The sequence below is a fragment of the Lissotriton vulgaris genome, chromosome 10, assembly GCF_964263255.1.
Source record: "Lissotriton vulgaris chromosome 10, aLisVul1.2, whole genome shotgun sequence".
Classification (NCBI taxonomy): Eukaryota; Metazoa; Chordata; class Amphibia; order Caudata; family Salamandridae; genus Lissotriton; species Lissotriton vulgaris.
This window is the reverse complement of record NC_141698.1, coordinates 773059050-773085545: the sequence shown is the minus strand read 5'-3', so window position 1 is coordinate 773085545 and position 26496 is coordinate 773059050. Positions and strand designations below refer to the sequence as shown.

Here is a 26496-nt window from a genome sequence, read left to right as displayed (position 1 = left end):
AAGGGGTGGTGAGGGACAGAGTCTCTGAATTAAGCAGAAAGCTCTCACCCAGTCAAGAGATCAGGGCTAGATCCAACACCGTTTTTTAGCTCACTGCACCATCCCAGTTTCAGAACCTGGCTGTATGCAAATTAGTCTGTTCCTGTCCCAGTGCATGATGGGAACAGGGCAAACCAAACTACAAAAGCCAATTCTTACACTGGGAAGGAAACAAGCTCCCGGGGACCGGTTTCTGGCATTACAGCCGTCTTCGGCCCGGTTTGCTTGAATCCTGATGGTGCAATGAGCAAGGGTCTCACATCTGAGAATACCCTTCCACGCTTAGGGTGGACAAAAATATTTACCACAAGGGGTGGTGAGGGACAGAGTCTCTGAATTAAGCAGAAAGCTCTCACCCAGTCAAGAGATCAGGGCTAGTCTGCCCTGTTCCCATGATGCACTGGGCCAGGGACAGACTGATTTGCATATAGCCAGGTTCTGAGCTGGGATGGGGCAGTGAGATAAATAACGGTGATGGATCAAGCCCTGATCTTTGGACTGGGTAAGAGTGGTCTGCTTAATTCAGACACTCTGTTCATCACCACCCCCTTTTCTAAATCGTTTTTGGCCACTATAGGTGTGGCAGGGTATACTCAGACATGAGTCCCTTTCTCACTGCTCCATCAGGATTCAAGCAAGCCGGGCCGAAGACGGCTGAAATGCCAGAAACTGGTCCCCGGTAGCTTGTCTCCTTTCTGGTGAAGAATTGGCTTGGTAGTTTAGTCTGCCCTGTTCCCATGATGCACTGGGCCAGGGACAGACTGATTTGCATATAGCCAGGTTCTGAGCTGGGATGGGGCAGTGAGATAAATAACGGTGATGGATCAAGCCCTGATCTTTGGACTGGGTAAGAGTGGTCTGCTTAATTCAGACACTCTGTTCATCACCACCCCCTTTTCTAAATCGTTTTTGGCCACTATAGGTGTGGCAGGGTATACTCAGACATGAGTCCCTTTCTCACTGCTCCATCAGGATTCAAGCAAGCCGGGCCGAAGACGGCTGAAATGCCAGAAACTGGTCCCCGGTAGCTTGTCTCCTTTCTGGTGAAGAATTGGCTTGGTAGTTTAGTCTGCCCTGTTCCCATGATGCACTGGGCCAGGGACAGACTGATTTGCATATAGCCAGGTTCTGAGCTGGGATGGGGCAGTGAGATAAATAACGGTGATGGATCAAGCCCTGATCTTTGGACTGGGTAAGAGTGGTCTGCTTAATTCAGACACTCTGTTCATCACCACCCCCTTTTCTAAATCGTTTTTGGCCACTATAGGTGTGGCAGGGTATACTCAGACATGAGTCCCTTTCTCACTGCTCCATCAGGATTCAAGCAAGCCGGGCCGAAGACGGCTGAAATGCCAGAAACTGGTCCCCGGTAGCTTGTCTCCTTTCTGGTGAAGAATTGGCTTGGTAATTTAGTCTGCCCTGTTCCCATGATGCACTGGGCCAGGGACAGACTGATTTGCATATAGCCAGGTTCTGAGCTGGGATGGGGCAGTGAGATAAATAACGGTGATGGATCAAGCCCTGATCTTTGGACTGGGTAAGAGTGGTCTGCTTAATTCAGACACTCTGTTCATCACCACCCCCTTTTCTAAATCGTTTTTGGCCACTATAGGTGTGGCAGGGTATACTCAGCCATGAGTCCCTTTCTCACTGCTCCATCAGGATTCAAGCAAGCCGGGCCGAAGACGGCTGAAATGCCAGAAACTGGTCCCCGGTAGCTTGTCTCCTTTCTGGTGAAGAATTGGCTTGGTAGTTTAGTCTGCCCTGTTCCCATGATGCACTGGGCCAGGGACAGACTGATTTGCATATAGCCAGGTTCTGAGCTGGGATGGGGCAGTGAGATAAATAACGGTGATGGATCAAGCCCTGATCTTTGGACTGGGTAAGAGTGGTCTGCTTAATTCAGACACTCTGTTCATCACCACCCCCTTTTCTAAATCGTTGCTGTGGTGTAGCAGGGTTGAGGTATGGGGTGAAGAGGTATTCACGCAGGGCGTAGCCACTGTCACCTGAATGAGAGGAGCAGAGGGTGAGTGCCTGTGCAGCGCAGCAACTTCATCGCCGTGTGACATTGTGGGCAAAGTGTACTTACCAAGTAGGTGTCCTTCCCCAAAGTCTCCCCTGGCCAGTCGTGTGTGGGGGCCGCTGTGCCGGAATATGAATGAGTCATGTGTACTCCCCGGGTACTGTGCCACTATGTCCGTGATGTATGTCTTAGCATTGCAGACCATCTGGATGTTGAGGGAGTGGTAGGACTTGCGATTGCGGTACATGTACTCCGTTGCAGCTGGTGGGCAGATGTGGATGTGGGTACAGTCAATGCATCCTATCACGTGTGGGAAATGGGCGACATTGTAGAATTGAAGCTTGGTCTCATCCAAATCCTGTTGGCTTGTTGGAAATTTGATGTGGTGGTGTAGCTGGGTCAGCATTGCGTCAAGGAAACTCCCTAGGCAGCGGGACATGGTGGGCTGGGATATCCCCCCAGCAGCCGCAACTATCCCCTGGAAGCTCCCGGAGGCCAGGAGGTGCAGGCTACACAATACCTGGACATGTGTTGGCACGGCATTGGTCCGCCTTGTTGGGTGCTGCATCAGGGGGTCAAGGTCCTGAATTAGCTTGATGATCATTGCCTCATTCAGGCGGTACTTAGCGTATATTTGCTCTCTGGTTTGGCCCAGCAGGGTGACCCGCTGGCGGAATATCCTGGCCTGGATTCTGTGTCTCCTCCGTGCTGCTCGCTGTAGCCTTCGCCGCCTGACCACCATGTGCATTCCTGGCATTGTGACACTCCTTATGCTGATGCTGCTTCTCCTTAAGTGTGTTTGGTCAGGCCAGCACCAGTTGCTGATTGGCCAACGGTTTTTACTATGGGTTTGATGGTTACCACCTGCTTTGGGTTGTCCTTAAATTGCGCCTCGCAGACTGCGATTTTGGGGTTTTTCGCTAATTGCGATTTTTCATGAATCCCGAATGCGAGGATGTTGCGATTTCGCTATTTTTTCGCAGAATCTGTGATTTCTCGCTATTTCCGATTCGCAAATGGTCTACTGCCGGGATTCTGTGATTCTTTTTGCGATTTCGCAATTCTGTGTTAGCGATTTCGCTATTTTCGTGGTGAATACCGATTAGGGAAATTGCGCCTGCGATAGCATTTTCGCAGCTATTGCGAGTGCAATTTTGCTTCATGAATCAGGCTGTAAGTCTTTTCCTCGGATTTATTTTTCTATCTATGTAGAATCAACTACTTAATATCACTCTGAAGGATGTGCTGATATTCTGACAAAGGGGACTTCTGAAAGTAACACAGACTCTGGACACTGCTTGATCTGATTTGTTTTGCATACCATGTTTAGGGGGTGCTCCAGAAAAATGCAGAGAAACATGCGCTCGATACCACCACAGTTGAACTAGACTACCTTATGGGTGAACACGCATAGGGAAGGTGTGCAAACATATCTTGAGAACCAGGTGCATGAGTTATTATTATTATTATTATTATTATTATTTTAATGACGAATGTCTCACAAAAAAGAAAACCTTTGGCAACCTGAGCTCGGCTGCCATATGCCTCCGATAAACATGATTATGTTTTACTAGAGACTATTTTTATATAAAAGCCTTTCACATGTGCCTTACACATTATTGTTATTTGTGACTGAGGCAATGTTACAGTGTCACATAAATACTTTGTAACTTTAAGAAGGAGTAAGAACATAAATCACCATTTAACAGGGCATCTGAAGTACAGATGAAAAAATTAACCACAATTTAGATTTGATATAAAAACATTTAAATGAAAAATCACAATTGGAACAGGTTTATCACTGAAGAAAACAGAACTGTTTTTTTCATGAATATGAACATGCTCGGTGAAGTTACTCAAAGAAAGGCAGCAAGTGCATAAAGTGAGCTGACCCATTGCACCAGGCTATATGATGTGGTGGAAGGAAGGAAAATGTGAATGACAATGTCACAGATCAATGGATGAATTTAAGTCACCTAAAGTTCCTCCACGTATGTATCTTTTGCCTGATTTCTTTGGAAAGCAGTAGTCTGGCAAGCCGCCTAAAGCTGTCCGAAAGAGAAGACCTAAAAATGAGATGGCAAATACATCACCATCTAACTGGTCACCAAAAGAGAAGTAAATAACCAGTATTTAAGGTTAAAATAAAACATAAATAAAATAAACACACACTTTGAACCAGATGTGTCATTGAAGAGAAAGTAACTATTTTTAGGTGGGTGTGAAAAATGTGCACAGGCATTGTGCAGTCACACAAAGGGAGCGAGTTGGTAAAGTGGCTTACTCATTGCCCCAGGCGGTAGTAAAATGTGAATGAACATTTAACAGACCAATGGATGAAACCCACTGACAAAAATCCTCTCTAATTATGTAAAGTATATATGTTTTTTTATTCAAAACAGCAGTCTGGCAAGATATCGAAAGCTGTCTCAAAGACCAGGCCTGATAATTACACAAAAATGTTCATTTACTCGGCTTAATTGCAAAGATAATGCAACAAAGAAATCTGAGGCGAAGGAACATAAGGCCCACTAGGCGGCGGACCGGTTTGCCTACTTCATTTTGCTGTAACTGGATGCCGGTGAGAGGTAGTGACACCTCAATCTGAGGTGGCATTGCTCCACTGGAATGTTGGAATTGTTGCGATAGACACTGGCTTGATTGATAGATGACGTGCTCTAAGATTTATTTTGCATTAAGTGTTGTCATGGTCACTCAGGCGGGGTATAGTCATATTGTTTCAGAGGGCAGTCGGGGTGGTGGAGCTGCTACCCCTCCCCCCTATTGAATTCTACTTTTAGTTCAGTTTGGGCGACAGGCACTCAGCATAGTTGTAGCAAGGGCAGTTCTAGGCCCAGAATGCAGGGGAGCAGGTTGGGGGGAGTTGGGGTGGAGATGGGCTGTTTTTTGTTTGTTTGGAAGAGCGACATTGCATTGCACTGATAGAGAGACTCACTATGCCGTTTGTTTTTATTCATGAGGTTACACAGCTAAAAGACCTTTAAGTTCCTATGTTGGAATGTGAACGGGCTTGGGGACAGAATTAAGCGTAGTATTGTAATGCAGTATGTCAAAAGTCATGCCCTGGAAGTGGTACTACTCTAGGAGACGCAGTTGGTTGGCAACTCATGCAAGGCACTGAACAGATGGGGGTACCGGTTGGTGGCCCATTCTGGTTTTAGCACAGGGTCACGAGGGGCTGGTATTTTACTCAAAAACACATTCCCACTCACAATACAACACATGTGGATGGATGTGATGGGTAGATATGTCGCGTTTTCAGGGCTGTGGGAGGGTAAGACGCTTACATTGGTATTAGTGTATATTCCACCAGGGCTGCAGGGCCAATCCTTTGGAGACTTAGGTAAAATAGTATTGTAATTTCCTGATGGTTATTTGGTCATGGGAGGAGACTTTAACTCAGTGGTGTCGGCCTCCTTGGACCGCTGTCCCCCCCATGACCCTTGGCCCATCACAAAGTTGGCTTCCAGACTTCCTCGAGGCCATGGGCTTTGTAGACGCATGGAGGGTGTTTCCCCCAGAGCGCATTCAGCAAACCTATCACTCTGGGGCTCACAATAGTCTATCCCGGATAAACTACATTCTCACTGCTGCTCGCCAAGTTGGGAACATACAAGAAATTAGACACCTGGCCCGGGGTATATCTGACCACTCCTCGTTGTGGACAGAGGTGGTCATTGGCAAGAGGAGAGTGGAGCGGGTGGCACCCATCAACCAGTGGTATCTCAAGAACCCTGTGGTGAGGGATAAGGTAGTGGCAGCAATGGAAACCTATTTCCCTGCGAATAGGGATGCAGTGAGTTCATACCAAACCCTCTAGGAAGCTTTATAAGCTGTGATGCTCTCGTCAATAGCGGGTGAGAAAGGAAAAGATGAAAGACTTGACACGGCCTGAGGAAGATATTCTCAGGCTTGGAGCATTAGTGGGGAACCGTTGACACAAGATGAGCTTCATGCCTTGAAGTTCAAGCAAGCTGAATATAAGTCTATGGCGACCGATATGGCCAAGTCATTGGACAGGGATTGGCAGGGTAGGATCTACTACCTGGGTGACAAGGCTGGGAAATTACTGGCATGGCTAGATAAAAAAGAGTTGGTGAACAGGCTGGTTCCGGAGTTGGTGAAGTCCTCCGGAGAAGTCATATCAGACCCCCTAGAGATTGCCACTGAATTTGCCGTTTACTATTGTTCCAGTTATTGTGCGAGCTCTCCCTTTTGCTGAAGATGAATCACAGGCCCTGATCAGAGACATACGGCTGCTCATATTGGGGAGCAATGATAATGATTTGATAGAGAGTGATTTGACTAATGATGAGGTAGCCAAGGCGATTAGAAGGCTCCATCCCGGTAAGGCGTCGGGTTCCAACGGCATGCCAATTGAGCTTTACAAGCTACAACCGGATCTAGTAGCCCCTTGCATGCGTGGGATGTTTGACTAAAGTCACGAAGAGGGGTTGCTCCCACCAGATCAACAAATTGCCACATTGGTCACTATACCCAAACCTGGTAAACCTAGAACTGCACGCTCATCTTACAGGCCCATCTCGCTTTTAAATGCAGAACCCAAAATTCTTGCGAAACTCCTGGCCAGGCTTCTGGTCCAGGTTATAGACAAATTGGTGCACCCAGACCAATCAGGGTTTATGCCTCACTGGAATACCGCCTTGAACTTGAAGAGACTACATGGGGTGTTGGGGGGTAGGGATACGATTAGGGAAGACGCAGTTGTGGTCTCATTGGATGCAGCTATGGCCCTCGACATAATAGAGTGGTTGAATCTCTTCGCTGTGCTGACCAGAATGGGTTTTGGACCTAGTTTTATTGGGTGGCTGCGCCTATTGTATGCAAAGCCTCTGGTGCAAGTGGTAGTGAATAACAAGACGTCAGAGGTCATTGAAGTGAGCAGTGGGACACAGCAGGGGTATCCGCTGTCTCCCCTCCTCCTTGCCCTTACTTTAGAACCTTTGGTGGCCTGGATTTGTAGAGACCCAGTAATCCAGGGGTTAAGGTGGGCTGACGCTTGGGAGGACCGCATCTCCTTGTGTGTAGATGATATTCTTTTGTATCTTGCATCCCCCATGTCGTCGCTGCACAGAGTTCTGGATATTTTCACAAAGTTCAGTAGGTACTCTGGGTATACGATTAACTGGTACAAGTCTTTGATGTTTGTTCTAAGTGGGGTGTTGCCTCATTTGCCCAGAGGCTGACCCATTAAGGATGCAACGGATGGCTTTCAGTACCTGGGAATCTTTATTACACCAGATCCCAAGGTTAGATATGACTAGAACCTACTCCCCCCGCTGTAGCGATTGAAAAATTATGTGGCCAATTGGAAGAACCTACTGCTCTCACTTTTGGGAAGGGCGGCATTGTTTAAAATGATGTCCCTACCGAGATACCTTTATGCACTCCAGAATTTCCCTGATCTAGTTGCCCTGAAGAACTTCAAGGAGGTGGTAATCTCCAGAGGGAATTGCTCTGGGATGGCCACCCCCGTATTGCTCTTCATAAGCTAGTACTGAGTTGGTTTGACTAGGGGATCGGGCTACCCAATATTAGGAAGTACTATTGGGTGGCCCACTTGGCGGCCATAAATCAAGGCACATACCAAAGGGGAGACGACCCCGGTTATAGAATGGACAGGTGGTTATTACCTGGGGGTAATTATAACGTGGCCCTTTAGTCCAGGCCCAAGGGTGTTCCTCTCACGGGACCAACCAGACATTCAGTGCAGGTGTGGCATACGGTAAATAGGACTCTGGGGTGGAATCGCAAGCTTACGTTGGCGACCCCCTTATTGGACTCAGAGCAATCGGGTACTCTGAGAAGTTCAGAAGGATTCGATAAATGGGACCTAATCAGGATCATAGGAGACTTATGGAAAAAAGAAGAAGTGCTCTCCTTCATTACACTACAACAAGAAAACGAACTTGCTAACTCGAAATCCTTTTGATATTTACAGGTGGGGCATGCATTGACGACTAACTTAAAATGGGTAACATCGCTACCAGATGCCTCCCCGCTAGAGGAGGATGGGTACATGTCAACTAAGGCGGTTTCCCTGACGTATAATAAACTGGTAACTAACACATTAGACCCACTCCAGGCGCTTCGTGACCGCTGGGGAAATGATGTGCTGTAACTCGACGATGAAGGGTTGGCAGGAGGCAGTGGTGTCCCCAAGAGAAGTGGCAATTTCATCTAGGCTACGTCTGGTTCAACTGAAGATCCTACATAAAATTTACATTACGGGGACTCAACTAGTCAGTATGGGTAGAGCTGATGAGGGCATGTGCAGGAGGCAGAGCGGGCGGGAGGGCACATTCATCCATATCCTGTAGGAGTGGGAGCATATACAAAGGTATTGGCGGGAGCTGCACACCTGTATGGGGGATGTCCCCGGGTTTGCAGTTGGATGGAGATCAAGAGGACTCTTTTGAATGTCTTGGATCCTATTGACTTGGGTAGGAAAGACCGCATTTGGGTAACATTGGGGCTTATGGTCGCAAAGAAGAACCTGACACGAATGTGGGGGGCCGCGGCTGCCCCCACGATTGAGGGCCGGAAAGCAGACTTGGATTGGTGTATGTTGCGAGAGAAATTTGTGTATGTCTCTAGGGGGTGCCCCACAAAATAGATAGATATTTGGAGCAAATGGAATAGCTACCGTAGAAATATATGTGAACCCCCTGTTGTTCCCTCTGTGGAAGATCCTGTAACACCTTAGAAATTGTATCTTCATTATGACAAAGCCGGACCTTTGAGTGGTGGCTAGTGTAGTTTAATTGTGTATTGTGAATCATCTCTTTAAAACTGTGAACAGAAATGTTGTGTTGTTGTTTAATAAAATGATTTTTAAAATAATAATAATAATCTGATAACATAACACTTGCAATCATTTTGAACATGTTCCTTCATTGGAAAGTAAATGCACACCTCAGTAGATGGTACAAAAATCACAAATAAGTGCATCTGAACAGTGAAGTGCAAAGACCAAGAAATACAATGTGTGCAATAGACACAGAAGTGAGTAAGTGATCATAAATGCACACAACACAAGGATGGAGGAAAAAATGTTAAGAATCAGAGAGACCAAAATGACTGGAAAAAATATATACAACCTAAGGCTGAAGGTCCCAAATTTCTACAATGCTAACATAGGGCCTGATGGAATTCTTGATAGAGAGGGAATCCTATTGTAAAGGCGACAGAGTTTCTTCCCTGCCAAGACTTTGGTCCACCCGCCAGATTCAAATGCGGGTAAACCATAGTTTGATGACAGTAGAGACTACTCCATCTCTCCCGTGGTCAAAATTCTCCAATGGCCCAATGGAGTAAGGGCTATCAGAGAATTGGCCATATATCCACCCACCTCATGTACATGGCTGACATATAGTCGTTTTTAATGCATGTCACTGCATGGAAAAACCTGTTGCTAAGGGGCACTGAAAAGTGCTCAATGACCCCCTCACCATAGAAGGAGACTCCAATGATGATGGGGTCGTTGTTTTTTCATTTTCAAAAAGATATTGTGGCTTTGGAATTTTATTTTTGAAAACGGAAAAAAATAAAAGCTTTGCCGTATGATTCCATCATGTTTCCCAGAGCGCTCCAGCAAACATACAATGCATTACAAGGAACCACCTTGACTGCGCTTTCTGTCAAAACTTGAAATGTCCACTGGACCAACGGACATTTAAAAATTCGCTGGTCAGCACCTCCACCAGTGCAATGGATTAATTTACTCCTTCACTCTAGCCGAGGGCAAGCAGAATGCCCAAATCCTAATCGGCCACTTAGTTTCACCACAGCAGTGACAAATTAGTTAAAAAGGTAATCAACATAGAGGGAAGACCTGTGTTAGAGTTAAGAGCAGCTACGGCTCATGTTTGTCCACATCATTGTGCTGGTGGCCTAGTCTGTGTAGGGCCTCACCTGTGCAGAGACAGGGGTTCTCCAACTCAAACAAGCTCTGCTGCTGCCTACACTTAGAGGAGAGAGCGAGGTCACAAGAGAAGTAGTGTGCATTCTGGTGGCAGCTCCGGGGGGCCAGGTTCTGTGCATGTTAAATGTGTCATCCATGAGCAGCAAAAAAGCTGTCCGGTACTCTGAAAAGTCACTAAGAGCTGGTGAACAAATGTAGTGTCCTGGCAGAAGCTGAAGGGGATGCACGGCACTCTTTGTATTACATGAGTGACCCAGTCAGCAACAGAGAGGCCACCAGATGCTCCAGATGCGTTTTCATGGGCGATGGGCACACAAGGCTAGAAATAAATATACTATCTTCTCCCATTACAATAGTACCCTCCTATATCCCACACATATGGCATAAGAACGGGCTGACTTCCCAGTATCCTCCTGGATTACTTTTCTGTCTTTCAGAAATGGATACAACAATATAAGAATGCTAAGAAAATTGCATCCCTGCTGGGCTTAAGCTTTTGTTATTAAAAATAAAAGCTATTGGATTTAGGAGGTCAAAGCAGCTTTTTAAACACTGCTGTTGAAATTCTTGATAGTAATCACAGTGAAAGCAGATGTGTATTGCATGGTAGAATAAGAGTGCATTCAAGTTGCTCATTTATAACTATGGAAAACTGTTGTCTTTTGAAAAGATTTTTCTGCTTCCCATGGGCAAGCACAGATCAAAGAAACACTGCTTTGATTCCTCCTCAAGTTCAAGGACTCCCCTGCAAGGAAAAAGGTTCATCTATAAATCCAGTGAAGATAGCAGAGTTAAAAAGGTTGTGATGGTAACACTGTCTTGCCTTCCGAAAAAACCAGGCAAATCATGTGACAGCCCTAAAGCAAGGAATTGACTTCCTGCTCTTAAATCATCAAGCGAGAGTGGGGAAGATAGTGAACAGTTGCTTAAACACTTACCAGAAACACTTTCTCATATCAGACTGAACAACTTAGTAAATCATCTGTTGGACTTTTAAAGCTATTTCAAAAGCACCAGAGTTTAGGTTACCTATACATGATCATGTTTTGGATGCGGTTCAATGGGAATGGAAAGATCCAGAAAGGATTTCCATGGCAAAATTCTACATCTTAGAGGAAATTGACGAAATATTTCCTGATTTTATACATGTGGACTCAATAGTGAGCAGTTTAGTTTGTAGAAAATGGATGGATGAAGAATCCATTGCCAAAGGGTCAGACAGAAAAGAAAATAGATTTGTTTTAAAGAAAAAAAGACCTACAATGATAAGCATTTGGCCATAAGAGCTGAAGTTTATGGAAACTATGCTGCACAGTCCCTTGTGTCTGACTTTAAGGAGTTGTTCACAGTTGTACAAAATGGTGCTTAATGCTCAGCTTTATTGGAAATAATTAAGAAAAAAGTAGAGTTAATTCCAGGCATTAGTTTCAATGGGGTAAGGTCAACAGCCAAGGCTAGTGGAATCATGAAAGTGGCCATAAGAAATGTGTTAAGAAATGGCACTATGCACAAAAATCCACTTTTCCAAGATGTCATTCCTGGGCAATAGGTGATTTGGAGAAAAAAATACTCTTCATCATTTTGGCAGCAACAAAAATCATCAAAATTTAAGAAGAAGTTGTTTCATCAGCTCTTAAAAAGGCAACACATCTCTTCAAGATCTAAAATGTGTAAGGGAAAATAATACCCTGGTATGAGCCTCCAGAAAATAGACAAGGCTCGCCAGGAAAACAGAAGTCCTAAATATGCTGGGAAAGAAGAGGAATTTCTGGTTGGATGAAGAATACAGCACTTTCCGGAAGCATGGAAAAAGTCTATTTCGGATTTGTGGGTCCCAAAGACTGTACCAAAACATTATCCTATAGAGTTCAAGGGTCTGGCTCCAGAATCCGGATTCAGACCAATAAAATGCTTACAGTGTTAAATGGAAAATAAAGCTTTGATAAATGCAGTCCAGAGCATGCTTCAAAAGAATGAAATAATCCAGCTCTCCAAAGAGGAAGTAGGACAGGGATTTTATTCAATAATATTTCTGGTACCAAAGCCATCAGGAGAATGCAGAGTGGGGACTGACTTATAAATACTGATTCAGGAAGGAAATACATGATCACAATAGATCTATAGGACGCTTATTTTCATGTACTAGTGAAGAAGCATTAGCAATATCTCCGATTTTGTATCAAGGACCAACATTACCAATTTTAGGTGGTTTCTTTTGGGTTAAAACTGCCAGAGATTGTTAACAAAGATAGTTGCACCTTTTATACCTATGTTGCGTCTAAAGAGTCTAGCAATAATCCGTACATGGACATCTGTTTACTCTGTGCACCAACAGCTCACAGAGTGATCAAAGGAATGGGGATAATGATACTTTGGCTTAAAAACACATGGGTTTCTACTGAATTTGAAGTAGTGTCAGCTGACGCCTTCTCAAGACCTGGCATTTAACGGAGCCCATTTCAGGATGGATGTCCATAGAGTATTTTTACCCTATCAGAGAGGGGCAAGAATAAGATCCCTGGTAGAGGAGCTTTGCGGAATGAAGGAAGCTCTAAAAAGGTTTTGGCTGCAAATACAGGGCCTGATTTTGTATGGTGCAATCACCTTGCATTGGTATGTACCAAGTAGTCCATCACATGCTGAAATTCTACAATCCAGAGTCTCAGCATTTCAGCAACCTTATTCTAATAACAGAAGAGATCAATCAAGAGATGAGGTTGTGGTTGCATCCACTGTCCTTGGAAACTGGATTTCTCTTCAGGTGGTAACCTCAAAAGCCATTAGGACAGATGCCAATGTGGTGGGCTAGGGTGCAGGGTGCAGAGAAATGCCCACTGTAGCAAAGTGGACAATGCAGCATAGACACAATAACGTCAACTTTACGTGATTTAATTGTAATTCTCAATGCACTAATTTTTTTTCTTCCATACTTAAAATGTTTCTCTTATTATACTGAATTCCAATATGGTGGCCGTTTATTATGTGAACCATTAGTGAAGAACAAAGTCTGTGAAACTGAGCTCACTAGAACCCAAATAGGAGGGTTTCTGGTGAACCCTTGACTTTTCCCAAAAGCTTTGTATGTACGGCAGAAGGACAATGTCCAGCAAGAGTCTTTTTTTCCACCCTCTCAATCCCTGTCTCTAACTTAGAAACGTTTTCAGAAAATGTATTTGAAGTTTGGTATTTCCTCCCTAGATCTTTTTGAAGACCAATTCAAGGATCAGGTTTCGAGGTCTCGCCCCAGAACTTGGTTCAAGGAGGTGGATATGATGTTAATAGAATGGCCGTAGGAATTGATGTATACATTTCCTTCAATGCAATTAATTTAAATGGTTCTGGCTTGGTTGAAGGAGTCCAACAGGACTTTGGGGCTGATTAGGATGGCGGAAGTCCAGCCACCGCCGGGGCAGCCTTTCCGCCATCACATAGCGAATTACCCAGCGCCCAATTAGGATGGCGGTGGGTACCGTGGCGGATGGTAAGTCCGTCGGACATTGACATTGCCTTTGGTTAATATCCAAATATGATAAATACCCTATAGACTCAATGCATGTAGGAGGTTCACCCAAGCACGTCACTGGCAGAAGGGGAAGCTCGAAATCCCTCCTTATAAATTGTATATTGTATGGTGTGTGTTGTGCAGTGACAGGCAGCCAACTTTCAAGCAAGACCTAACAGAACTTACATGCTAGAGATACACCTACGCACACTTCCCTTAATCAAAATAAAGTTGATCTTGCATTAAGTGTTATTCAATGTCTATATGCTTATTAGTATATACAAATACACTATATTGACAACTATTATATTTTTCCTCAGGCTTCCAAAACCTCCAGATGCTTCCATGACGTGAGTACACTAAGCAACTCAAAATATATAATTTTACTCCATGTGATTTTGAAAATATAGGGATATGACTACAAACTTGTATGCCTAGACTCAGTAAAATAGTTTTGATTGCCTCCAGGCTCCCACAGGGTTTTACTTCATATTTTATTATAATTATTATCAAATATTCCATATCCTGGCTTGGGGGGCGGGGGTCACAAAGGAATCACAACAATATGCACGTACAATGGTGCTTTATTCATTTTTTCAAATAAATACCTGATGTGTGAAACATTGTGATCGAGTCAGCTAAAAACGTCTAGTGAGCTTTGAGTTTGAGGGTGTGAGGAATGCATTGTCAGAGGAATTCATACATGATATAAGTGGAACTCATTCTAATGTTAATATGTGAACCATGCCAGCCAGCTTCCAGGGAAATCGGATGGAAAGTATGTGTTTCACTTAGTCATAATGTGTTCAATGTTGTTCCTGGAATAATTATAAAAAGGTCCTTGCAGCCTAATACACTGAGGGACTGCGTTGGCAGATGGTAGCGGTACATGTGTGTGTGTGTGTACATTCTTTCGGCTGTGTATAAAGTGTTCTGTGTTTCCACACAACCCCTTTGACCTACAAAAGTGTAGATGGGAGACATTAATAAGCAGACCTCGATGCACAGAAAACACCCTAAGTCTAGTTTTGTGATCTAGATGGTTCCTTTTATTAAGGAAATATATTTTGTATCTGTTTTTAATTCACTGGGTATCGTGCATTGGACAATATTGTAGACACTCTATGAAACAATCACTTGCTAGTATTTCCTGTGGCAGAGAGGCATGTTACCTAGGACAAAGATAATGTTAAATTTATATATTGTCACATGGGGGAAATAAGGGGCGGATTACCTTCCATGAAAAGGTTGGCGGAAAGGGACATTGGAGGCCCGTAGCAGGCTCCACTTCCCCCCTGGCGCATGGTTGTGGGTATTGGGGGGCACCTATGGGCCCCCCTACATATCCCTGTACCATGTGGCAGGCACCGCATGATGCCTGCCACATAGTGCAGGGATATGTCCGATTTTTACATTGTGGTTGGTGCTGTAGCCAGAAGCACCCGCCACAATGTAAAATATAGGCATTGCGACTGCCGCGGTGGCCGTCGCATTGTAATGCCTACTATGGGACCACCAACAGCATGTCGGACGGTCCTAATCCTGATACAATGGCAGATGGACTGAAGTCTGTCCGCCATCATAATCAGCCCATAAGTGAGAATTTACCACACCTTGAATTAATGTTCAAGAGGGAGTTGTCTCTGCAAAGTTATTAGCTTTGGCCCGTTTCTCTCGTGTCAGGTATACGAACATTTTTTAAAGCAACTACAGCTGAATGCTTTAAGGGCTCACACTGGCAGATTGTATCAAAACTAATGGCATTATTTTGAGGAAGTTTGAATCAAATGAAAGATTTAAAATATTAATTTGCTGTTCCTCATAGTATTAATTACCATCTTTAGTAGGTATATGAGGTTCATATATGACTGGTAGACATAAAACCAAAATTACATGATTTCATAATTGTCCTGATTGATGACTTTAGGGTAGAAGCTGAGAGAACATGCGCTATTGCGTGCGTCCTGCTTGTGAGACACTGTTGTATACATAAAAGGCCTTGGAGCCCGCACATTGCTTACCATTTGTTGGCTTGCGTGGCACTCCTAATTCATCAAGGCTGGCCTAACATAATTTCCGTTCTTCTCTGTGAAGCAGGGACCAAGCAAAGTTTGATTCAACTTAATCAGTACTCCTGATGTGATTGAGTCACTATTTTGTTCTGTTTAAGTTTTAGTGCCCTGCAGGACAAAGTGTGTGGCTGGCAAAAACAGGCTCAGCTGGACAAGAAAAATTGCAAAGATTTATTTTCTATAGTTACATTTCTTTTATTTTGCCTGTGGCCGTTGTTCTCAAAAGATGAGTATTATGGTATTACAAAGTGACATTGTTCCTTTCTTATGTGTAATTTCCTAAATTATATTTTAACACATAATCATGTAGTACACCCCAATCCATCCCACCCTAATTCAGTATGCCCCACTCAAATCAATGCCAATCCACCCCACCTCACCCAAAACCAATCCACCCCAATCAATCAAGTCCACCCCAGACCAACCCAACCCAATCCACCCCACTCCAATCCAAAGCACTCACCCCAATCCAATGCACTCCAATTTACCTCACTCCAATCCAAACCACTCACCCCAATCCAATGCACGCCAATCCACCACACTCCAACCCTCTCAGCCCACCTCCCTCCAATCTGCCCCACTCCAATCTGCTCCACTCCAATTCATCTCATGCCAATACATAATTATTAGCCCCACTCCAATCTGAAACAAACTACCCCACTCCAATCTTACACACTCCAATCTGCCCCACTTCAATCCAAAACCTTTTGCCCCACTCCAAAACAATCAGCCGCACTCCAATCCAAAACAAATCTTCCCCACTCAAATCCAAACCAATTGGACCCACTCCAATCTGCCCCTTGCCAATCTAAAACAATCTGCCACACTCCAATCCAAAACAGTCGGCCCGACTCCAATCTGCTCCACTCCAATCCAAAACAATCTGCCCCACTCCAAAAGAATTTACCCCACTCAAATTTGCCCCACTCCAATCCAAAACAATTTGCCCCTTTCAATCCAAAACAATCTGCCCCACTCCAATAAGCCCCACTCCACTCCAATCCGGTCCTTCTCATCAAAATCCCTTCACTCCATCCTAATTCACCTCACTCCGATCCAACACAATCTACCCCACTACAATCCAATCCACTCCAAACCAATCCACCCCAATCTGGGCCAATCCAATCTACCCCACTACAATCCAATCCACCTCACCCCAGTCCAATCCACCTCACTTCCTCCCGAATCCAGCCCACTCCAAATCAATATACCCCACTCCAATCCAAAGCAATATGCCCCACTCAATCCAAAATAATCTGCTCTATTCCAATCTTCCCTATTCCAATCCAGTACAATGTGCCTCACTCCATTCAACCCTACTCCAGTCCAAAACAATCTGCCCCATTCCAATCAGCTCCGATCCAAAACAATCTGCCCACCTCCAATCTGCACCACTCCAGTCTGCCCCACTCCAATCCAAAACAATGTACCACACTCCAATCTACCCCACTCCAATCCAAACCAAACACCCCACTCCAATCCACCTCACCCCAATCCAAACCAACCCATCCCACCCCAATGCAATACTATATACTCCAATCCAATCAACCCCACTCCATGTCCATACAATTCACCCCACTCCCTTCCACCCCACTCCATTCCACTCCGGTCCAGTCCACTCCAATCCACCCCACTCCACTTCAATCTACCCCACTTCAGTCTACCACACTCCACTTTAATAAACCCCTTTCCAAATAGCCCCAATCCACTCAACCCCATTTCAATCCACCCAACCCATTTCAATCCACCCCACTCCTGTCTAATGCACCCCATCCAGTCCACCCAACCCCACTCCAATCCACCCTACTTCACTGCAATCCAAAACACCCTACTGTACTCAAATCCAATCCACTCCACTGAGTTCAGTCTTCACCACTCAGGCCATTCCATCTAGCTCACCACACTCCAATCCACCCACTCCAATCAAATCCACCTCTTCCAGTCCAGTCCAGTCCAATCTACCCTCTCCACTCTAATTCACCCCACCCCAAACTACCTTGCTAACCCAATCCAATCCTCACAACCCAAACCAATGTAATACTCCCCACTCCAACCCCCCCAATCCAATATGACAAAAGGAACGCCCCAAAATCCTCCGGGGAACTCAAGAAATTGAAATGCTTTGCTTCTGTGGTGCCCCAGAGAGAGCAGGGGAACCAACAACCTTTCAGCCAGAATTCTTGGGGCCGCCAGGAGTGCAACAGACCACGTAAAGAGTGCCCCCCCTAAATTTCTAGGTTTTATCATGTCTCCTATATTATAAAATGTATAACATTAAAATAATAAACGAGAGTGAGAAGTAGGAGAGAGGGGTTTACTCTGCTCCCTTAGGCAATGCACAAAATATCAAAGAGAGTTATTATGAACGATTCTTGGAGCTAGAGTCTCTTATAAAAATTGTATTGAGAAGCTCAACAACTATTTTCCATCAGTGGTATGTTCTCTCCACCACATTACTAATAGTTAATATCGTCATCAGAAGGTCTCGCCTTCACCAGGAGGCAGGGCCTTTTCAATTGGATACATGATGGGATCTGTGAAAAAGTGCAGTGAGGGAAAATGACCTCCGACCTCCGAGACATGCTTGATTTTTAAAATTGGAATGAGGGCAAGATTAAAATCAGTGAGATGTGTTAGGGACGAGTTATCTATCCTTCACATTCATTTAGTGATCAGAAAGATTGAGATGTTTCAGTGTACTTGCGCCTGGAAAGGTCACCATCTTTCTTCCTGACTGTCATCTGTCAGATCACTGATGTACCTGGTGTGACACTATCCCTCTGGAACCCTGGAGATAAGTGCAATGACTTAGTCAAAAGGGGGATTAATTGCTATCCCCTGAAAAATAGAAATAGGACATAAGAACATATTTTTTTTACATACGTACAATAATATAAGTCAATATTATGTCAAATAACTTGTAGGTGAATCGCCATTGTGAATCCAATGTCTTATGAAAGTGCCTTATGAAGCCACCTAAAAATATACTTTTTTAAAGCTGCATTTATTTTAATGTGGACATATCACACCCTTTGTGTGTGTCATGCAGAATTATGTATGGCCACAAGAACTTGTGGATATTGTAGAGCATAGAAAGAGAAGACTATCGCCCTGTGTATATTAATAACGGACCTGCTTGAGTAAGACATACCATGTTAAAAGATATATTGTGGTGGTGAAGGGGGGAAGATTTTAGTGTTCCCCTGGTTTTGCGTGTAACTATATATGTATCAATAGCGCGCCCGGTGAATACGCCACAAAGCAGTGGTCCGAAGGTGATATGCCGTTCATAAATTTTTGGCCCCTATAGGTGTGGCAGGGTATACTCAGACATGAGTCCCTTTCTCACTGCACCATCAGGATTCAAGCAAGCCGGGCCGAAGAAGGCTGAAATGCCAGAAACCTTTCCCCGGTAGCTTGTCTCCTTTCTGGTGAAGAATTGGCTTGGTAGTTTAGTCTGCCCTGTTCCCATGATGCACTGGGCCAGGGACAGACTGATTTGCATATAGCCAGGTTCTGAGCTGGGATGGTGCAGTGAGATAAATAACGGTGATGGATCAAGCCCTGATCTTTGGACTGGGTAAGAGTGGTCTGCTTAATTCAGACACTCTGTTCATCACCACCCCCTTTTCTGAATCGTTTTTGGCCACTATAGGTGTGGCAGGGTATACTCAGACATGAGTCCCTTTCTCACTGCACCATCAGGATTCAAGCAAGTCGGGCCGAAGAAGGCTGAAATGCCAGAAACCGGTCCCCGGTAGCTTGTCTCCTTTCTGGTGAAGAATTGGCTTGGTAGTTTAGTCTGGCCTGTTCCCATGATGCACTGGGCCAGGGACAGACTTATTTGCATACAGCCAGGTTCTGAGCTGGGATGGTGCAGTGAGATAAATAACGGTGATGGATCAAGCCCTGATCTTTGGACTGGGTAAGAGTGGTCTGCTTAATTCAGACACTCTGTTCATCACCACCCCCTTTTCTGAATCGTTTTTGGCCACTATAGGTGTGGCAGGGTATACTCAGACATGAGTCCCTTTCTCACTGCACCATCAGGATTCAAGCAAGCCTGGCCGAAGAAGGCTGAAATGCCAGAAACCGGTCCCCGGTAGCTTGTCTCCTTTCTGGTGAAGAATTGGCTTGGTAGTTTAGTCTGCCCTGTTCCCATGATGCACTGGGCCAGGGACAGACTGATTTGCGTATAGCCAGGTTCTGAGCTGGGATGGTGCAGTGAGATAAATAACAGTGATGGATCAAGCCCTGATCTTTGGACTGGGTAAGAGTGGTCTGCTTAACTCAGACACTCTGTTCATCACCACCCCCTTTTCTGAATCGTTTTTGGCCACTATAGGTGTGGCAGGGTATACTCAGACATGAGTCCCTTTCTCACTGCACCATCAGGATTCAAGCAAGCCGGGCCGAAGAAGGCTGAAATGCCAGAAACCGGTCCCCGGTAGCTTGTCTCCTTTCTGGTGAAGAATTGGCTTGGTAGTTTAGTCTGCCCTGTTCCCATGATGCACTGGGCCAGGGACAGACTGATTTGCATATAGCCAGGTTCTGAGCTGGGATGGTGCAGTGAGATAAATAACGGTGATGGATCAAGCCCTGATCTTTGGACTGGGTAAGAGTGGTCTGCTTAATTCAGACACTCTGTTCATCACCACCCCCTTTTCTGAATCGTTTTTGGCCACTATAGGTGTGGCAGGGTATACTCAGACATGAGTCCCTTTCTCACTGCACCATCAGGATTCAAGCAAGCCGGGCCGAAGAAGGCTGAAATGCCAGAAAGCGGTCCCCGGTAGCTTGTCTCCTTTCTGGTGAAGAATTGGCTTGGTAGTTTAGTCTGCCCTGTTCCCATGATGCACTGGGCCAGGGACAGACTGATTTGCATATAGCCAGGTTCTGAGCTGGGATGGTGCAGTGAGATAAATAACGGTGATGGATCAAGCCCTGATCTTTGGACTGGGTAAGAGTGGTCTGCTTAATTCAGACACTCTGTTCATCACCACCCCCTTTTCTGAATCGTTCATAAATAAATACAGACTAAAATGCTGAAAGGACATCACATAAACGTCATACCTATCTTGGGGGCTAAGGCTCCATAGGATGTTGGAAAGAGACAGGTGCTGCAATCAGCACCCAAATGGCTTAGGGTTTTGATTTAAGGCTTTATAGGGCTATATTGCAAGCACAGCATGTTAAAAGCTGAAGACACATCCATACAGTTTATTCAACATGAAAATGCTTTATTGATAGTGACAAAGTTACAAGTGAACCAACGTAGGTTTCAATGAAGGTCATAGAAATGCTTTATTGACAGGCACATGGTTAACAGTAAGTCATTACATGCCCTAATGAATTTCATTGTAAGATGGTACTGCCTTTAAATACTTTAATGTTGTGGCATTGGGTTACTATGGCATATTTGTGCTTTTGTTAACTCTGACATTGCCAGATGGCTGCCCTATTAATAACTACACCGCTTTATATTGTGTCTAGTATGGGGGCGGGGGGAGTTGTGGTAATAGAGCTCAGAGCTTGCTAAGGCTGTAAACTGTTAGGAGGGTGTAACCATAGATATTCCCACTTACTATAATGTATGTATTTGTAAACCAATGCATAGTATTCAGCAGTGTGCACTGAATAAGGACTTTTACTTATTTTAATTAAAAGAACTGATTGGACCTAATTTATTGGGTGTTATTTTGTTGCATACTTGCGGACTGGGATACTAGCCCACACCACCTCTCCAGAGTAGGACTTGGACTCCTTTACCTCACTACCCTGAGAGAGTCAAGTGCTACAACAGAGTACTTGGATCCCCGTAGATGGAAGGTTGCTGACTTATTGCATGTGAAGGACCCATATCCATCAGAACTAATAGCCCACTTTCTTACACCAGTACTTAGATGACTGGCTAACTTCTGCTCCTTGTTTTTCAAAGGCACAGTCCAACTGAAAGGAGCTGCCAGCTATTCTAAGAGATCTTTATAAATGTTCTCCTCAGATAGAAGGGAAAGTGATATTAGTAAGCATGGGCAACCAGGTAGCTCAAAGCTACACCAGTTGTCTGGTGTGGAAACCAAAAGGGAGGTCCTTAGCAGATGCAGCAAGCAACGTTTGCTCTGGGGCAGGGCCTAACCTGGTTTCCATAAAAGCAGTCTGCATCCAAGGGTGAGGCCACTTCCATGCAGACTGCTAAAGCTGGAACATTCCCTCCTCATTGAATTTCTATCTGGGGAAGAAGGTATTACAAAAGATCATAGCATATACTTCAGCCACCCATGGCTAGATCTATGTGAGTCTCCATCTAGTGTTCTCCTTCATCAGTTCTGCATGGAGACATGGTGTGAGCATACATGGGAGATGGAAGAACTATTTATTATATGGCAGGTGTGTCTTCTGTATGCAATCACTCCCATTTCCCTTCTGCCCAGGTTGCAAAAGACGATTCTGGACGAGAATATAATACTGAGTCAGATCTTCTCATATTGGCCATGGAGAGCATGGTTGTTGTCACTGAGTCAGATGCCAATACATCATTACCTCTATCTGCCTCTCCTCCCTTCCCTTCTGTGTTATCCTCAGTTAACTTGGAGATCCCTGGAATTGCTTCGCCTCACAGAGTGGAAGTTGAGAGAGTGGGCCACCAAATCTTAGGCTTCTTAAGAGATGTAGCCATTTTCCTTAAATACTGTTGAAGCGTGTCTACCCTTGCATCTTATGTTAAGCATTAGAAATATTTTGAGCATTGCTGTAAGGATAGTGTCTTGATTCCAATCCCCTTTAATGAATTCAAGATCCTGGATTTCCTAAATTAAGGTTTCTCAAAGGGTCTTGTATCTTCTACCTTGGTAGCTAAATGGACAACTATCAGAGGGTTCAGAGAGTTATGGGGAGATATTTTAAAAATGTCACCATTAGTATAGAGGTTACTTACAAGTTTCAGGTTAAATAGCCTGTAGCTTCTGCAGTCTTTCTACCTTGGGATCTCTCGCAGTGTTAAGAAGATCCACAGGGTCTTCTTTTAGATCCCTTAAAGACAGGGTGAATAAAATGGTTGACAGCAGACATGGTATTTCTGGTACTGATAATATTGGTGAGGACATTTGGAGAAATAGGTGTCTTGGTTTCTATTTATCCTTACTTAAGAAATCTTTCTGATAAGGTGATTTTACACTTAAATCCTAAATTCAAAACAAAGGTACATTCACAGTTTCATTCATCCCTGGAAGTTGGTCTTGCAGTTTTAAATTCACGTTCATAATCCAATTATCATTCGGCACTAGGTGTAAGAAGTACTTTGCTAATCTACTTGGCAGAAAAAAGGATTTCAGAGTCAGAATCCCTCTTTATCTACTTCGGTCCTGGTAATAAGGGAAGAAAGTCTTTGACCCCAGCAATGGTAGATGGATACGTCAGGCTATTGATCAGTCATATTTGTCAACGGGAATCTCTATTCCTGGGAACATCTGCGCAAGATATGCCAGTGGAGGGGCTGCCTAATGGGCAGAGGCTAGTGGAGTGCCTTAGGGCAGCAACATAGTCAAATGTTGATAAATATGTGAAGCATTACCCTTTAGATTTGGAACACAAGGACTTTGTTAAATTTGGTTCTGGAATATTGAGCACTTTGTGGTACTAAATAAAAGAGAGTGCTGTTTTCAGTTCATTAAGTGTGGAATTCCTGCAAGCATAATATAGCTTTACACTTGAGTGCCTTCAGAAAATATAAAACTTTTTTATATTCACAAACTGTAAGAACTGGGATGGAAGGGTGAGTGAAGAAGTAATGAACCTACTACTTATCAGTAATCTCCTTTACATGATCCATATTCCTCCCTATCACAATCCCACATTCTCTTCCATTCACCTTAATTTTTCTTCTACACAAAGTTGAAGGAGGTGGGAGAGGGAATGGATCATTTATGTGAGGAGAAAAGTCAAAAGGAACTCTAATGAGGCCAGAGCACCTCAGACTTTAAGGACTTGTAACAGGGTGGACAGTGAATCAGGGTAGTAAAAACTAAAAGTAAGAAATAGGTTAATTTCCACCTTATTGTTCATCTTCCACAAGATCCTTTATGTGTTATCCGTCTGCTGTGGATTCCAGTGTGAGAAGGCATTTATTGTGTAGGCTATGGCATCTGTACATGAAGACAAGAATTTGTGAAATCTCTCTTGTCACATCCAACCCTGTGTTTCATAAATGGAGGGACCTGTAGAATGGTCAAACTTTTTGCACCTCAAGTTCTTTTTTCTAGCTGTTGGATCCTGTTGGAGTTGTCTACAGCATTAAGGGACCTTCAACTGAACAGTGAAGAATAGGTGTGTTTTGCACACAGTAAGTACCCCCGCCCGTTCTTTGACGGCAAAGCAAGCTGGTTACCTGAGCTGGATGTTATATGTGGCTTAGGTTCAGTTTGTCTTCAATAAGCATTGCCACTTATTTACATCAGGCCATACAGATTGCTCAAGGAAGTGTCCGTTTAGCACATTATTGTTTCCAGGTAAATGAGGATAGGGGGTTCCAAGTGCCTTGTGTTAAATCGGAAAGCAGCACCTCAGTAGTGAGTCTTGTGTCTTTTCTGTAGATTGAAATTTACTGCTTGGTGTACCCTCATGTTTTAAGATCTATGATGAGGAAGATGGACAAGTAGGTTTCACCCTTACCAGGTGGTCTCCTTAGCACTGTGCCATCCACACCAATCCTACACTTAAAGACTTTGATAGAAAAGCAGACATTTGAGGTGAGCAAATTTAGAGTGTCACTGGTATTGAGAGTGCTCTATAATGAAGCTGCCTTCCATCTTAACTTGAGAACAACCCAGAGTTCTCTGCCTTTGTTTTGCATAATTTAAGTGTCACTCTATGTGTGAAAAGGTGTTGGTTATCTACATATATATATATATATATATATATATATGAGAGAGAGTTTTGTTTTCTACTGTGTATTATTTGAAAGTGCAAGTGAATTGCCTGTCTCTGGGGTTAGGGTTCATCTGATGTAAGGACTGTGAGTAGATCGGCTTGTAATCGAGCCACATCAGCTGCAACAATTTGCTCCAGTTTTGCATTTTTTTATTTTGTTTTGTAGGTCCATGTTTTACAGTTTGCAGCTGTAAACAAAATAAAAGTACTAAGGACAAACAAAATTCAGTGGCAACTCTGCACGTCAGAGGCAAACCTGAAACACCCTCGCTGGTTTGGCTTAGGGGAAAATGTAAATTATAGGAACCAATATGAATGTGTTTTTATGATTGTACTGAGTCACCAGCAGGAACATTTCTTGTGTGCTTGCGAATGACATCGTTAATAGCCTTAAAGATGTCCTCTTAAGATTTTGTGACAAATTCTCTCATGCTTCTGATTTAAGGCCGCAATTCACATTAACATTTACATTTCCTCGCTTTTTTATTTCTATCGCAGGGCATGATACGTATAGTTTTACTTTAGAATATTTATGGGTAAACCTACAAAGGACACTTGGATATACATTTTGTGTAAATCCCAAAGATTATAAATCATTATAATCATTATAAATCATTGAAACTTTAATTTTGCAAGCAACATATTTGATCTCTATTCCAAATGTTGATAGTGTTTAATCAGTAATATACCTAGATTTAGACTCTGCAATATTTTGCTACTGCATCTTTAAAACTAGACCTCGTTAAACTAATAAGGCAAGTGAAAAGGATAGGTAGAGGCATCACAAAGAGAAAAGCACAGCTTTGATCCCTCCCCACACTTTTTCGTAGCACTACGGTGACCTTGTCTACGCATAATTTACAGCCACAGATTCCTTATGTTATGGTACTTAAATGTAAAGGGATACATTAAGGTGTCCTTTTGAAAGGCAAAAGAGAGATATGTCAAGAGTAGAATTAATTTAAACTTAAAGTAAAATGTGAACTTCTAGACCTACATCTACAAAAATAGGAATTACTTTTTTATATTTCTTTGCAAAGGTAGCAACTGATCTTTTGGCCTTTTTCCTCTTTAATCAGTATAAAGCAGATCTATCAGAGATTTCCAGGAGAACACCCTTACCAGTCCCACATTTCCAAGTTTGCCATGTTCCCAAGCTATCGATCACCCGATGACCCAGACATTGGAGTTCGAGCAAGTAGTGCTCCGCCTCTTCATCCTCACATCCCCGCGTCAAGCTACGATGCTATTGTCCTAAGGAAAACATCAGGTAAGGCAGAACCAGTTTTCACCCCATTAGAACCAACATATGCCTTTGTATGTGCTCTTCACTGTTTGATGAGGCATTGCCCTGCTGTGAGTTTTAAAAAATCACTTTGTAACACTCAGATTGTCTTTGAACCTCACCATGGCTGACACGTTTACAGCTGGCCATCTACAGTACATTTTCAACCCTCCTTATTAAAGGGCGCATTGTCAACTATTTTACTTTTTGTGCAAATGTAATTTTTACATATAACTACCATTGTTTCAGCTCATATATCTGATGGCTGTGTCTGCATTTAATAATATAGTTAAATCATTTGTTGTTTTCCTAGTTTATCAGCTGTCTGCTTACTATCTTCTTTATATGAAGAACGAATGCCCATGATTCATTTTATCAATTTCATGGGAATAACAAAGAGCAAATCCAAATTAGGTATCTTTATTGATCTATTTCAGTTATTAAAACCACAAATTAGCATGTTTACAAGAAATGATGTACACAGCAACAGAACCCTGGTACATAAACTCACTAACAGAGGCAGTACGCCTAGTAAAAAGGCCAAAGTTTGCACGTGGCATGCATGGAGATTGGTGGATATGGAATTGGTGCACTCAAAGAACTAGACAGATTTGTGATCCAAATGTATATGTACTTATCAACAATGTATTTACATGAAGGGCAGCCTAACAATGATGGGAT

At 43.7% G+C, this 26496-nt stretch overlaps 1 protein-coding gene across 1 annotated transcript in view; it reads left to right on the top strand.

The window, feature by feature from the left end:
- Positions 1-26496, top strand: part of SPMIP4 (sperm microtubule inner protein 4) — a 189163-nt gene that overhangs the window by 86417 nt on the left and 76250 nt on the right. The window contains exons 4-5 of the mRNA XM_086941689.1: positions 13854-13883; positions 25610-25800. Coding sequence (XP_086797815.1) covers positions 13854-13883; positions 25610-25800 — 221 coding nt within the window. The remainder of the gene's footprint in view (positions 1-13853; positions 13884-25609; positions 25801-26496) is intronic.